The sequence below is a fragment of the Paramisgurnus dabryanus genome, chromosome 21 (assembly GCF_030506205.2).
Source record: "Paramisgurnus dabryanus chromosome 21, PD_genome_1.1, whole genome shotgun sequence".
Lineage (NCBI taxonomy): Eukaryota > Metazoa > Chordata > Actinopteri > Cypriniformes > Cobitidae > Paramisgurnus > Paramisgurnus dabryanus.
Genome location: NC_133357.1, coordinates 17,377,303 through 17,391,963, shown reverse-complemented (window position 1 = coordinate 17,391,963; position 14,661 = coordinate 17,377,303). Strand labels below are relative to the sequence as shown.

The following is a 14,661-nucleotide window of genomic DNA, read 5'->3' as shown; positions in this document are numbered from 1 at the left end:
CCGCTTCGCTATAAAACAGAACAATTATTCCAATAAATAATAAAATAAATGATTGTTAATAAAACAATCAATTCATACTTAAATAGTATTAATATAATAAGTGTTTAGAGGCTTTAAATAATATTTAAGCGACATCATTTAGCAAACTTCAAATGCGAACGTGCCATTTTTCCTCAGGTTGCTAAGAGACCACTGCCAACAACAAATTCAAGCAGAAACATGTCGACTAGCTTCTCTGCAAACCAGGTACAGAAATTCTCTTTTCGTTCCGGTAATATTGATTTAATTTTTAATATTTTATTTAACATGTTTACAATTGTTTATAATGTGTGTATGTATGCAGTATGAACGTGCTTTTAAGTCGCAAAAGCTTCAGAACTGGACCATCCCAAAACAGTTTAAAGAGGTAAGTTAACGTTAAAGTAACTAGTCTCTAACTTACTTTTCTAATAAATTTGTTTGTTTGTTTATAAAACTGTTGGACAAATTGGATTGCTAAAAATAATTGCTAACTTATTGAGAACACCAGTTCATATAGGAAGGAACCATACATACCGGTATTTAGGCTAAACCTCTATCTATCTATGTTGATCATCTTTTTAAACACAGCTCCTTAGACAAAATATTAAATGCTCTCTAATTTGTAAGTAAGTTACTTTGGATAAAGACGTCTAATAAATATATACACATACTGTATGTGTGTTGTTGATATTTACTTTCTTATTTATTTAGAGACCATCGGCAGCAGAGGGCTACACTACATTTATAGCTACAGATCGTGGCCACCTTCTACCTGGTTTGAAAACAAAGGTTGGCATTCATTTTTGCGCGAGTTTCATAGAATTTACTCACCAACCTTAAACAACACACAATGCACAGTTTACAAAAACAATAATATTTTTTCAACATATTTTATTTAATTGTCAGCGTGGAAGTGCATGGCCATCATTTCAGGGCACGTGGGATTTACCACGCCATATTCCCCCTGTTTATATAAACCCCACTGCCCGCTCACAAGAGGGCCAGGATCGACTCAGGAGGACCTGGGGAAAGACTAAATCCATCACAAGTCAGGCTCCTGAGGACCTTGGTGGGAGCCGAGCCTCTCAAAATGAGGTGGGCTTTAGTATCTTTTACTTCTCCCTCTTATGGTTACATGTTGTCATTTTGTCCCACTGGTGGTTTATACCTTTAAATAAATATAATCCTAATTTATATTCTAATAGGAAAATACAAATGTGATCCAGCATGCTGAAGAGTCAAAAATTATTCAAAGCAACTCAGACCAAGAAATACCAGAGATGCACACAGAGCAACCAAGGCCTAACTCACAGGACAACCAACCCCATTCTAGACCAACAAGCCAGTCTGGTCAACAAGTCCGGCCTGAAGAGGTAAACCTAGCCTGCTCCAGACCGGCCAGTCGGCACAGCCAAGTTTAGACTAACAAACCACAGCAGGCCAGCATTGGATAATCAGATGACTCCTTTTTGTGTTTTATTTTCAAAAAGTTAACGTTACAGATATTATTTTTGTGTTTCTGTTAATTTACAGCTGTACTCAGCTTTTCCACTACTACTTCTACATGACATTGTTTGTTTGCGTGTCTGTCTGAACACATTAACTAAATTGTTTCAATGAAGATAAGAGCTGAGCAGTTTTACTAAATAGCTTTAGTAATGAAATCTATTCAGATAAAATGCTGCCAGGCTGCAGGGTCAAGTATCACCAGAAAATAAACCCATTTCACTTTCATAATGCCTTAATATCTGTATTTTAATCATATTTTTAAGCGATGAAAACAACATCAGATATTTTCAATATCCTTTATTTGCTCTAATAATTGAATGCAATGTAGTCTCACTAGAACACAGCTTGATTCACTAGTTATCGGTTGATCTTTCTAGTACTTGGAAGCAGATGGATGGATTTTAACACTGACAAAACTTTAACCTTGAAGAACTTAAGAATATGTCCTAGTCATTCACAAGATTAAACGTAACTTATTCAACTCTCTGTTGAAAAACATACAATAAAACAGGTACGTGATCACAACGTTACAAAGATGTCCTCAATGCGTTTATTCACAACTGCACCGTATCTGGGGTTCTGTGTGATGATGAGTAACCTTCAGCAACATTATGCAATCTTTACATACATATAAAATCAACAGTCATCATAGTCAAACATATACACATTCAAAACATAACCAAACATGTCATGGCAGTAAACATACACCCTAATCCTAAAATCCTTAACATAAATCTTTTTTTCAAGAGTAGATCACAATATAGCTATTGAGTTCTCAAGTCAGAGACTATTTCTTAGTATAGCAGTATAGTATATCTGATATAAAACTATGTATTAAATATATACTTTATGTACTGTATACAGGAGTTTTAATGTACAAGATATTCCTGCAACATGCAACATTTTAATATTTAATTTACTCACTGTAAACAACTATAGCAGTAAATAATATACATCCATCACATAAATGTTTGTAATAAAAATGCGTAAGGAAAATACAGTACTATTGTCATGTACTTCAATGATATTCTGACTCTTTACACTAAGAACAGCGCAACAAAATCAGAACACATAAAACAATGATTGATTTATGAAAATGTATGTCCAGGTGTAAAATATGTTGTACATACAGTCCTAGGTGAATTTTTAATTATTTTGCAATAGATTGTCTCTGTATGCCTTTCCGCAGAAACCACATTAAAGCATGTTTAGACTATTATCTACACCAAATTATAAAAAATCTGTTAGTTGGTAATACTGCATGAATGTTCGTAGAATGTCAATGAAATGTGTTATGCAGCATGATTTTTATTTTAAAATATATATAATTTAACATTTTTAATAAGGTGATACAATTCAACCAATTTTTGACTAAAAAAAGGTAACTATGAAACTACATACCCATCACCTAAACCAATAATCTGTTTAATGTTTATAATATAAAACCATCACCTAATGCCTCACACTAAAGTCACACTCTAAACTTAATGCATAAAGTCTATTTAACAGAAATATATCTATATGCATATGTATTACATATGCAGTGTATAGAATAGTAATCTATAAGGTTTATAAATATTTACTTCATATGATTTGTTATCCCAATGATTGTCTACAACCAAAATGTACTCCAACAAAGGCACCACACAATACCTAAAATAATGTTTTATACTATAATAATAAAAAATATCTCAGCAGCTAAAAAAAAAAGAAACCAGTGCTCACTATTGAAGATCAAACCTTTCTAATTTCTAAGTTGGTACAGTACAACCATAAATAGACCACAGTGATACAAGTCTGCTCAAGCAATAAATCACAAAGCAGCATGTGCTGATAAAAGAGATTAAAAATTGATCTGAAATATGCAATTAAACTCTTATTATTTGTAAATAAATAACAGTGATGTGCAGTAAACATATTTTAACTGAGTTATGGCAGGTTGATAAGACATTAGTGGAAGGGCACGAAAAGGCACAGAAAAACAGACCCACTGTGTGGGGTGAAGAGCAGCAGCTGGCAGCAGATTGGCTCGAAAAATATACGGGTCTTGTACTGTTCACTACAATGATAGGTCACTGCTGAGACCGTTTGCAGCTTCACCCATTATGATAAAACTCCTACAGCAAAGATCTTCAGCGGATGCTTGCGGATTTGGGCAAATGTCACCAATAACAGTATTTAAAAAAACAACATTCAGAGGGTGGCCGAACAGCGTCTATTGGCGTTTAAACAGAGTAAACTTCCATCCACTCTCTGTTATCAACTCACCCTGAGTGTAGTCTTTGTGGTAACGACTATAGATGATCAATATCATCCTGCTTCTGCTTTCTGTTTCACAGCAGCCTTTTGAACAACATTTGAACTTTCATTATTGGCCTTTAAGTGTTTGGGTTCTAGTGTTCTAGCTTCAGTGACCACGCTCTCGTTTTTAGTCTTCGTCTTATTGGTTGGAGCAGGCTGGTGAGGCTCTAACTTTGGAATTTGAGACTTTCCAGAGGGATGGCGTGGATCCTCCCCAATGTTCACAGACAAATTCGTGTACAATGGCTCCAACTTTTTGGACAGTAGCTTGTAGGTCAGGGTATTCAATCCATCCGATCGCCAATTCATCCTCGTGCGCTTAAGCAAGTCAAACCTACGAGAATAAAAATGAATGGACTTCATAAACAAGGTGGATATACACAGAGATGGTCAAAAACAGAAGTGGTCATGTGACATCACCTTCTAGGGTTCTGCTCATTACCCTTATCTCCTTTATGTCTGATCATCTTAAAATGACCAATAGCCAAAGGAGGACGCATGATCTTCATCCCAGAAAGGCGCACTCTGAAAAAAAAAAACACAGGGCAAGTAGAAATAGTAATATAAAGACAAACATCCAGAAGAAATATTATATGAATTATCACTAGGGCTGCAAAACAATTAATCACGACTTATCGTTTGCAGAATAAAAGTTTTTGTTTACATCGGACTATGGGCCCTATTTTAACGATCTAAGCGCATTGTCTAAATGCACATGGCGTACGGTCTAAATGGGCATGTCTGATGACGCTTTTGCTAATTTAACGACGGGAAAAATGGTTTGTGCGCCGAGAGCGCACGGTCGAAAAGGGTTGTTCATATTCTCCTAATGAGTAATGGGTGTGTTTTGGGCGTAACGTGCAATAAACCAATGAGAGTCTCAGCTCTCATCCCATTTAAAAGCCAGTTGCGCTGGCGCTATTTCTAATCCCTATTTAGATGACGGACTTTGTGAACTAAAAACTTAGCAGAGGAAGAAGATCCTCATTTATGTCCAAGAGACTCAATAATAATCTTTTACCTTTCAATCCTTTAATCTTTCATATTTAAAAGCGTTTTTGTGCTGCTGCGCATTATGTGATAAGCAAACCCACATTGTCGTCCCGTTTATAGGCACATATTACTAATGCGCTCTTTAAATAACAAAAAAACATATTGCGACTTGACTTTAGGTTTTGGTTGGTCAATGGCGTAGTCTATTTTAGTTGCCTCAAAATAGCAACGCGCCAACAATGCGCCGGAACACACCTCGTTTTCAGACCAGAACGCCCAAGGGAGCAAAAGCGGGCGCAAATGCATTTGCTATTTAAACAACGTGTCGCTAAATGTGAAAATGATCATTGCGCCGGGTTGAAACTATCAAAAGACACTTGCACAAAGATATATATTTTTTATAAATATTTACATATACATTTTTATATTCATATATAATTTATATAATATATAATTATAAATACTTCATGTTGTCTTAAAATTATAAATGCATGTTTGTGTATTTATATATACATAATTATTATACACAGTACACACACACATATATTATGTAAACAAAAACTTTTATTCTGTAAACAATAAGTCGAGATTAATTGTTTGGCAGCCCTAATTATCACACAAGGACAAAAGAGTGCAGCATGAAGCAAAGCAGGTAAACATTTCCAACACTTCCTCAAGGTGGAGTACATGGATGTTGTTCACAAACTAAAATAAAAATGGAGGATTTGTGTGCTTCTTTAAACATAAAAACACATAATATATAACTAAACAACCACACCAGAAGGAAGTAAAGGTGAAATGAGATAAGCTATTGATGTTCACCACTAAATACTGGAAACCATGTACGAAATGTTTCATGACCCAATAACTCAAACCACATTTATGCTACATTTAACATTATGCAATGTTGAAATTTAGAAATGGGGCGCATACAACATAAGCTTGTAGCTTGTTAAAGGCGGGGTGCATGATTTTTGAAAAACACTTTGGAAAAGAGAGTCGGGCCGAGTACCAAAACACACTTGAAGCCAATCAGCAGTAAGGTGCATGTCTACTAACCGACATTGCTGCCTGGGTTGCTTATGTGTGGGGTGGGTCTATCAAAAGAAGAGATTCTATTGCTCCCCTTAGGTGGGGGGTCCCTCAGGGCTCAATTTTGGCTCTGATGCTCTTTTCCCTTTATATGCTCCCTTGGGGATCCATATTCAAAAAATTTGATGTGTCATTTCATTGCTATGCAGATGACATTCAGATTTATGTGCCAATAAAACGGACAGGAAAAAATTCACCTGAGCACCTGTTGACATGCCTAGATGAAATAAAGAAGTGGATGTCTGCTAACTTCCTAAAATTAAATGAAAATAAAACGGAACTTATTCTTTTCGTTCCTACTAAAAGTAGTTTAAACCAGCTTCTCGATGCATACACTTTTTTTGCCAGTAAATACTTCTTGGCGTTTCACTAGATAGTTCTCTGAATCTGGATAAGCAAGTAAATTCTGTTGTCAGATCTTGCTTTTTTCATTTACATATGCTGACAAAAGTGAAGCCTTTTTTATGCCCCCAATCATCTAGACTGGACTAATGTAATTCCTTATATTATGGAATAAACTCAACAACTCTTACACGTCTTCAAATAGTCCAAAATGCAGCAGCGCGACTTTTAACAGGCACTCGCAAATGTGAACATATTACTCCGATTTTAGCATCCCTTCACTGGTTGCCGGCCCGTTTTAGAGTTGATTTTAAAGTTCTTTTATTTGTTTATAAGAGTCTAAATAACTTAGCCCCCCTTTATCTATCTGAGCTTTTAGAGCAGTACAATCCTCCCAGAAATCTTAGGTCAGGTGCACAGCAACTTTTAACTATACCACAGTACAGAATAAAACAGAGGTCACCGTGCCTTTGCCATTGCGGGCCCGACATTATGGAAAACTCTGCCTAACCACGTACGTTCTGCATCTTCCCTGTTAGTTTTTAAATCACGCTTGAAAACATATTTTTACTCAGTTGCTGTAACCTGTTTCTTAATTTTCCTTGTTTATTGTGTGATATTTTATTGTTTTGTAAACCACATTGGTCAGCTTGCCTGTATAAATGGTGCTATATAAATACATTTTGACTTGACTTGACTTTTGGGGTAGGGGCGTGTTTGTTTAGGTGATTTCAAATATCAACATTGGCTTTCAAAGATCGTGCACCCCACCTTTAACAGCAGGTTTAAATGGAAGTCCCGTCTGAGATCATCTGAGATATAAACTTCACACATTTTAAGCAGGTTCATCTGAGGCTGTAGTAGAGTCTAATACAGGATGCAAATTTGGTTCTTGCCTCTGGTTCATCTGTGTCATCCACATAATGCACAGACAGTAAATCTTATTCCAATTGGGTTCTTCACAAGAGTATTCGCAGTTATATTCCCAATTTGATTTCTGGAATACTGTTATACTTTATTGTTCTTCTCCACATAACAAATTGTTTGCTTTCCGACTTGATCTGAAAACTTGCTCATAGTGCACTGAACTGTAAACTCATTCTAAACAACATAATGTAAAATACGAATAATCATTCATGCATTAAGAGGTCCAGCCTTGTCAAATAAGTTCAGCAGGCCAGTGTGAGCATTAGAGACCAGGACAAAGACACAGAGGAAAGAACCAACCACAGGGGAAGTGCGTCTTAAATCTACAACGCTATAAATAAACTACTAAACCTGACTCACTCTGGATTCGAGGCTTCAACACTTTTTACATCCTCTATAGTACACTAAGTTTCTAATTATCGCAGCAATAAAATTACTTGGAATTTATAATCAAATCCAAAGCAAACTGAAAGCTAAACTGTCTGAAGCCTCGAGTCCAAAGTGGTGATTCATGCATGTACTTACTTATCCCTCCTGTGGCTATGCGGAGGAGGGCATGAGGAATAGATGGATGTAATGAAAATGAGACAAGAAACAAACGCGAATGTGAACTGCAAAAAGAAAGATGAAGGACAGACGACAGACATGCGACACAAGTGCAAGACAAAATGCAATTTTGATGCAGACGTTCCAGTTATGGACATAACGTCTCATGAGTGCGTATTTTAAAATCTCACCGAGCTGCAATGTCATCATCTTCTCCACCCCAGCCCCAGTATTGGTTGGGGAAGCCGTTCATTTTGAGGTACTGCTCTGGGGTTACGGCTGAAACCCCTCCGAAGTATTGAGAGTATGGAAGTCTGCAGGAGAGAGGAAATAACTTCCTTCATCAATCATTCCTGCTGAAGTGTCACAGCATCCCCTGCAATTTAATGCCTGTCTGTACCTGTGCATAACATCATTACAGAAATTTCTAGAGGTGGATGGAAGACCCGGTGCCCTTATCAAGTTACCAAGAAAACTGATAAACTTGAGTCCTGATCATTTTGTCAGGAGCTGTGTTGGGAAAGAATACTACATCACCATACATCACTCTTACGGTTTCTGTAGTATACAGTAGTATGCATTGCATACCATAAATAGTATGGATAACCACATGACCTTTACCATTTACCAAAGGTGCACAATACAACAGAGCTTACTCTGCCAAAATAACCAAAAACAGTATTGGTTGAGATTTTTCTTAGCTATTTTTTTACCAGGGTGGCAAAGTTTGCCATGCTTAAAGAAAAACACCACCGTTTTTCAATATTTTACTATGTTCTTACCTCAACTTAAACAAATTAATACATACCTATCTTTATTCAGTGCATGCACTTAATCTTTGTACAGCATGTTGTGAATGTGTTAGCATTTAGCCTAGCCCCATTCATTCCTTAGGATCCAAACAGGGATGAATTTAGAAGCCACCAAACACTTCCATGTTTTCCCTATTTAAAGACTGTTACATGAGTAGTTACTTAGTTTGCAGCACTTCGACCTTGAGCACAGTAAAATTAACAGAAGTTTAAGCGAGAGAGGGAATAGTCAGGAGGAGTAATGATGTTACTGCGCGCCGAGGTCAAAGTGCTGCAAACTAAGTGCTCTTCCACCGTACAATATAGTTCTCATTTTTTATCCACTTAAAAATTTTGCCACTTTTTATTTTGTGCCACCATACTTACTCGTGTAACTACTCATGTCTTTAAATAGGGAAAACAAGGAAGTGTTTGATGGCTTCTAAATTCATCCCTGTTTGGATCCATAGGAATGAATGGGGCTAGGCTAAATGCCAACACATTCACGACGTGCTGTACAAAGATTAAGTGCATGCATGGAATAAAGATAGGTATGTATTAATTTGTCTAAATTGAGGTAAGATATTGAAAAACTTGTGGTGTTTTCCTTTTAGCCTAGGGCAAATGCAAAACCTTGCAAAGCATAATTTATTTGACTGGTACGTGTCCACCGTCATTCGACGCATGCGCATTGGGACAAAATGCAATGCATCTCCCGGCCTACATAGTCCTATACGCGCATACACACCCTAAGTGTACAAATTACACTTGTCTACAAAAATCCTGCGACGCACGTACAGTAAGGCATACTATTCTGATGACGAAATTTTTGTCACATGCACCGTGCACACACCCTTGTCTATGCGTATAAATGGGATTATACCTTTAGCTTTACAGAACTTGGGTTGAAATGACACATTACAAATGAATTATAAATGAAGGGCTACTGCTGCCTATCTTTTATCTCTGTGTAAATCTAACCAAGGACTAACTCAAGGTGTCTAAATGCTTTACCTGCATCAGTGAATATATCCTAGAGAGTTCCTGATGTCAGCCTTGGAGGCCTGAATATATACGAGTTGTTTTTTCTGCAATTTTGTCTTTTTCAGCAAATGTTTATATCTGGGTGGACACTGTGACTGCAGACTATAGACTAAATACTACATGAACTGAGATGTGCAGACCTGGATGTCAATTTAAGAGACCAGACCCATGAACTACAATGTTTACCTATGTCAGCTCGTATAATGAAGCGGAGACATTAATAAATTGATTGTACCATGCATGAAGAGAAAGAGGTTTTTGTGTCTGTTATATACCAGAGAAAATCAGTTTTTTTATTTCTTAAAGGGATAGTTCACCCAAAAATTTAAATTGGTCACCTTCTCATGTTGTTACAAACCTATATAAATGTCTTTGTTCTAATTAACACGATCAAAGATATTTTGTGTTTAGAAGCCCCATTGACATCCATAGTAGGAAAAAACAATACTATGAAAGTAAATGGGGCTCATGATAATTTTGGGTACAAACCTTCTTCAAAATATCTTATCTTGTGCTCATCAAAACAAATAAATGTATACAGGTTTGTAACAACATAAGAGTGAGTAAATGATGACAAAATGTTCAAATTTAAAGGAAAACACCACCGTTTTTCAATATTTTATATTGTTTTTACCTCAACTTAGACTATTTAATACATACCTATCTTTTTTCAATGCGTGCACTTAATCTTTGTACAGCGCATCGTAAATGTGTTAGCATTTATCCTAGCCCCATTCATTCCTTAGGATCCAAACAGGGATGAATTTAGAAGCCACCAAACACTTCCATGTTTTCCCTATTTAAAGACTGTTACATGAGTAGTTACACGAGTAAGTATGGTGGCACAAAATAAATATAGCGATATTTTTTTTAGTGGATAAAAATTGAGAATTATATTGTATGGCAGAAGAGCACTCAGTTTGCAGCACTTTGACCTCAGACATGTCTTTGGACTGTGGGAAGAAAACCGTAGTAAACGGACTTAACTCACGCTGACACAGGGAAAACATGCAAAATCTTCCAACCCAGTCGAGATAGAACCATTCAAATCTTTTTGCTCTGAAGCAACAGTGCTAACCACTGAGGCAGTATTATCCGTGGCATTTACAGTATACATAACCTTTGCACTGCTTTACCAATTGAGCTACAGGAACAGTACTTGACTTTAAATTCTTTATACTACATACATGTAAGAGAAATTGGTCAAGATGAGGTAACCTATAAACAAAAAAAAAAGTGGTAAGAGTGGGTCGGGTACCTGTATCTGAATTTGTCCATGGCCACTGACATATGTGTTGGGTACTGCGGGTGGCAGGTATAGGTATTGTGGTCATTTTCAGGCAGCAGATCTACATCATGAAGGAAAATACAACTCCAGTCCTCCTCTTTTAGTGCCTCGCGCACACCCACGTTCAGCAACTTTGCTCGGTTAAATGTAGAATTCCCAGACTGAAAACACAAACAGTAAATCAAGAGTAAGCAAATGCATTCGACAGCAAAAATTAAAGCCCGACAATAACCTATGATGCACACTTCAAAGCCAAATATATGGACACACCTATTATTTCAAAGCAGCAAATAACAGGGAAACTAAATCTGAATGTTAAAGCAACAACATTTCTGGGAACACAAAACCCAGACCTGAATTTTGTTGGAACGAATTGGAAAGTGGACTGCCTTACTGAACTAAAGCTTTAATTTATGAATAGGAGCAAATTGTGAAATTTAAGTTCAACGGACACAAAGTTGTGTGGTGCTCATTAAAACTATTTCCTCTACTAAGATTTTCTCATACAAAACATGCATCAAGTCAGCATATCAGCAAACAAGAGACCTGGTGCACAATGTAAATGCCGTAGTGGACCTGCTGCCGCTGCAGAAAGGGGTGCAGATGGTAGAGAAGAGCACGAAGGTGGGTCTGGCGGTTCCGGTAGGGGACCACGATGGCCGTGTGGTGCCGCGGCTCACAGTCTGGTGGGCGGTAATGACCCCCTAACGTCACCAAGGGGTTCTTCTCTTTTATCTCCTCCAGGGAGGGAAGTGAGGAGAGGTGGACTGAAATAGGACCCACTGCAAACAGCAGGAAAAGAGCACATGTGCACATGCCGTTTTTAATGTTGTTTATGTCTGTGGTGTTCCTCAAATGCTTTATGACAAACAATGTGAATGTTCATTCGCTAACAACACCAGAGTATTATCTCCTTTGAACAGCCAATTACAAAAGACAGTTTAAAAAAAGCGGTAAATGTTTGATCCGGGTAGATAAGGTAGTCTGAGCTGGTGTGATTGAGTGGAGGTGGGGTTAATTTGCATATTTATGAGTCAACGAATACTAAATTATGCAAGGGGGTACTGTAGAGTTATATTATAGCCATTTAAAAAAAAAAAAATCATAATAATAATAAATATATAATTTGATGTTCAAATGTGAGTTTTATGGAATAAAATTATTGACTACAGTGGGACTTTAATGGACCCGTTTTTAAATGGGGCATCAATTTACTTGGTAGTAGTTCTGTATGAAGCGAGAGACATGCAAGTCTACTATATACATTTAAATGCATAAACAGCTAATTAATTAAAATAATCATGCTTAACTATCAAAAGGTACAAAAAAAATTTCGGAAGGTGCATTCAAAATCCACTTTGTGCACACTTCAGGTCTATAAGCTATATTAATTTCTCATTTATCCAATGTAAAATTATTTAACCATTCAATAATTAATCATAAACAGATCAATGGGAATATATATACAGTATACCCAAGAATGGAGAGGGCAGTGCGCAGTCTCTGAGCTGCTGTTCTGGTCCACTGGGTCCTGGATGGTGGAGCAGCAGTGAACTGAGGTTGGTGTAGACGTCATGTGGTCGTGAGTAGTCGAACTCGGGCTCAGTGGAATGAACCAAAACAGACACTAGGCCCCGAAAACCTCCCAGAGAGAAGTAGAGGACAAATGCAAACTGGAAGCCTACCAACAGAGCCAGAGTGCATGGAGAGTCCAGTGCTCGACCACAACACATCATTATGACATCTGACACAGAGTGAGAGAGGAAGGGAGGTCAGGAAAGACACGGGGATGGACAAGGGAGAGATAAGGGAAGAGATGACGTGATGAGGAAGCAAGAGGCATCAGGTGGAGGAATAGCGGGGGTGATTCGGAGAAATAGAGAAGTTGTACATCTACGGCATGAGCGGATGTCACTGGAAACAGAGGAACAGAAAAATCAATAGCGACAGATCCATCACATCTAACTACAAAGGGAAACTTTAAAGCACCAGTGTGCTCAGTATTAAAGTGATAGTTCAGCCAAAAATACAAATTCTGTTATCATTTATTCACCCTCATGTCATTTTTTCACTTTCTTTACTTTGAGAAATTTCTGTTTTTTACAATGGCCGTCAATGGGTTATGTTTAGTTACCAACGCTCCCTCAAAATATTTTATTTTGTGTTCATACAGGTTTGCACTGACTTATTTTGGGTCACATACTATCCCTTTAAAACCATCAGTGATAAAAGAAACCAGCACTGTACCTGTAGTCTCTCTTCAACAACATGGGGGGAACCATAAGTTAAAGAGACCACTGTTCTCCTCGTCTCCACAATAACAAAACATCGTGCACCTTGAGATTAAAAACAAGCAGACCAAATCTGGACTCATTTGAATGCGCGTGATTACATTTATTTAGAAATGCAAACATGCCAATCCAATTCAAATCACAGAAGCATCAAAGACCATTGTAAATATACACCACAACCAGATGATAATAATAGTCGTAGGAATTATATTAATAATTATTTAATAATAATAATAACAACAACCGTACAATACGTTTTAACACGTTTAAACATCAATATTCTGGTGAATTAGAGAAGCTCAGGTCAAGCGTTGCCTTTGACTCACCCGGAACACAGCGTCGCATCAAATCAAGCCTCGGGGTCCAGGCACAGTCAATAACCAGGCCTTTTATTCAATATTCATTACACGACTGTCAACATTTATTTTTCAACGATGCGCTCGCAACAATGTGTCAGATACTGTAGCCTGTTGTCGCGCTGTGCGCAGTGCTGAAACGCGTCCTCCGCGCAGACGCTCGTGCCAGATACTGTACCAAACACAGGGCACGCGGCGCTGTAGAATAAAAGCCCCTTCGATTAATACACAGTTCATTGTGAAATCCTAAAATTGTGTACTGTAGGTTGTTTTCTACAGTACTATGGAAAAGGGGACATTTCGTGCATTCAGGTTAATTGCTTTTTTATTAATATTATTATAAAGTGAATATAAGGCTGTGAAATCGTTTCTGTTCAGCAAATTTAATCTAATCTTTATTTACAGAGAAAATTTTTGTGTTAGTAGTACATATAAGCAAGCATGATCTATTGGCTAACACCACAGACATTTAAAAATTGTATTAAATGTAAAAAAAATATTATATATGAATTATCATGGTACTGAATAAACAGTGTAGGTTACAGTGTTTTGTTATTTTGGTAAAATAAGGACTTTTTTAAATTAGGCATTAAAATTATAATTTTTGTAGGCAAAAAGTAGTTAAATAAATTACCTTTAAGTTTTTACTATTAAAAAAATATATATTGTATTTAAATGTATGCATTTGGTATATGCTTTAGTCAAAGGGCAATAGGCTTTGTAAGCAATTGAGCGACATAAAATTTTTTTTAGCGATTAATCGCATCCAAAATAAAAGTTTGTTTTTTACATAACATATGTGTGTGTACTGTGTGTAAATATTATGAATATATAAATACACAAACATTCATATTTAAGAAATATTAGCATTTATATACTGTATATACATTTATATAATTTATATTATATAGAAATATAAATATTTTATATATTAATATAACCAATTTTTCTTAAATATATACATGATTGTGTGTGTATTTAGATATAAATAATAATTATACACAGTACACACACATATGTTATGTAAACACAAGCTTTTATTTTGGCTGCGATTAATCACGATTAATCTTTTGACAGCCCTTATGTTAATGAAATGTGTAATTTCTCAGACGTGGTTTATCATTGAAAAACTCAAAAATACTGTGTTTGTCATTTAATCA

At 36.6% G+C, this 14,661-nt stretch overlaps 2 protein-coding genes across 5 annotated transcripts; one reads left to right on the top strand and one right to left on the bottom strand.

Moving 5' to 3' along the window:
* Positions 1–178: 178 nt before the first annotated feature.
* Positions 179–1,451, top strand: cfap126 (cilia and flagella associated protein 126). 2 transcript variants are annotated; one of them, XM_065285999.1, is made up of 5 exons: positions 179–246; positions 344–406; positions 733–810; positions 928–1,116; positions 1,227–1,451. In XM_065285999.1, exons 1-5 carry the CDS (start codon positions 220–222, stop codon positions 1,440–1,442), a joined length of 573 nt encoding a protein of 190 aa, XP_065142071.1. In that variant the 5' UTR covers positions 179–219; the 3' UTR covers positions 1,443–1,451. The 2 variants fall into 2 exon arrangements, with proteins under 2 accessions (XP_065142071.1, XP_065142070.1); XM_065285998.1 differs by having other exon boundaries at positions 733–828.
* Positions 1,452–1,563: 112 nt separating this feature from the next.
* b4galt3 (UDP-Gal:betaGlcNAc beta 1,4- galactosyltransferase, polypeptide 3) lies at positions 1,564–14,215 on the bottom strand. Of its 3 annotated transcripts, none has more exons than XM_065285997.2 (8): positions 13,472–14,215; positions 13,102–13,190; positions 12,329–12,768; positions 11,431–11,636; positions 10,825–11,015; positions 7,923–8,045; positions 4,252–4,356; positions 1,564–4,165 (listed from the first exon to the last, which is right to left on the bottom strand). In XM_065285997.2, exons 3-8 carry the CDS (start codon positions 12,588–12,590, stop codon positions 3,841–3,843), a joined length of 1,212 nt encoding a protein of 403 aa, XP_065142069.1. In that variant the 5' UTR covers positions 12,591–12,768; positions 13,102–13,190; positions 13,472–14,215; the 3' UTR covers positions 1,564–3,840. The 3 variants fall into 3 exon arrangements, with proteins under 3 accessions (XP_065142069.1, XP_065142067.1, XP_065142068.1); XM_065285995.2 differs by having other exon boundaries at positions 1,570–4,165; positions 11,401–11,636; positions 13,472–14,212; XM_065285996.2 differs by lacking the exon at positions 13,102–13,190 and having other exon boundaries at positions 1,570–4,165; positions 11,401–11,636; positions 13,472–14,212.
* Between the last annotated feature and the right edge of the window lie 446 nt (positions 14,216–14,661).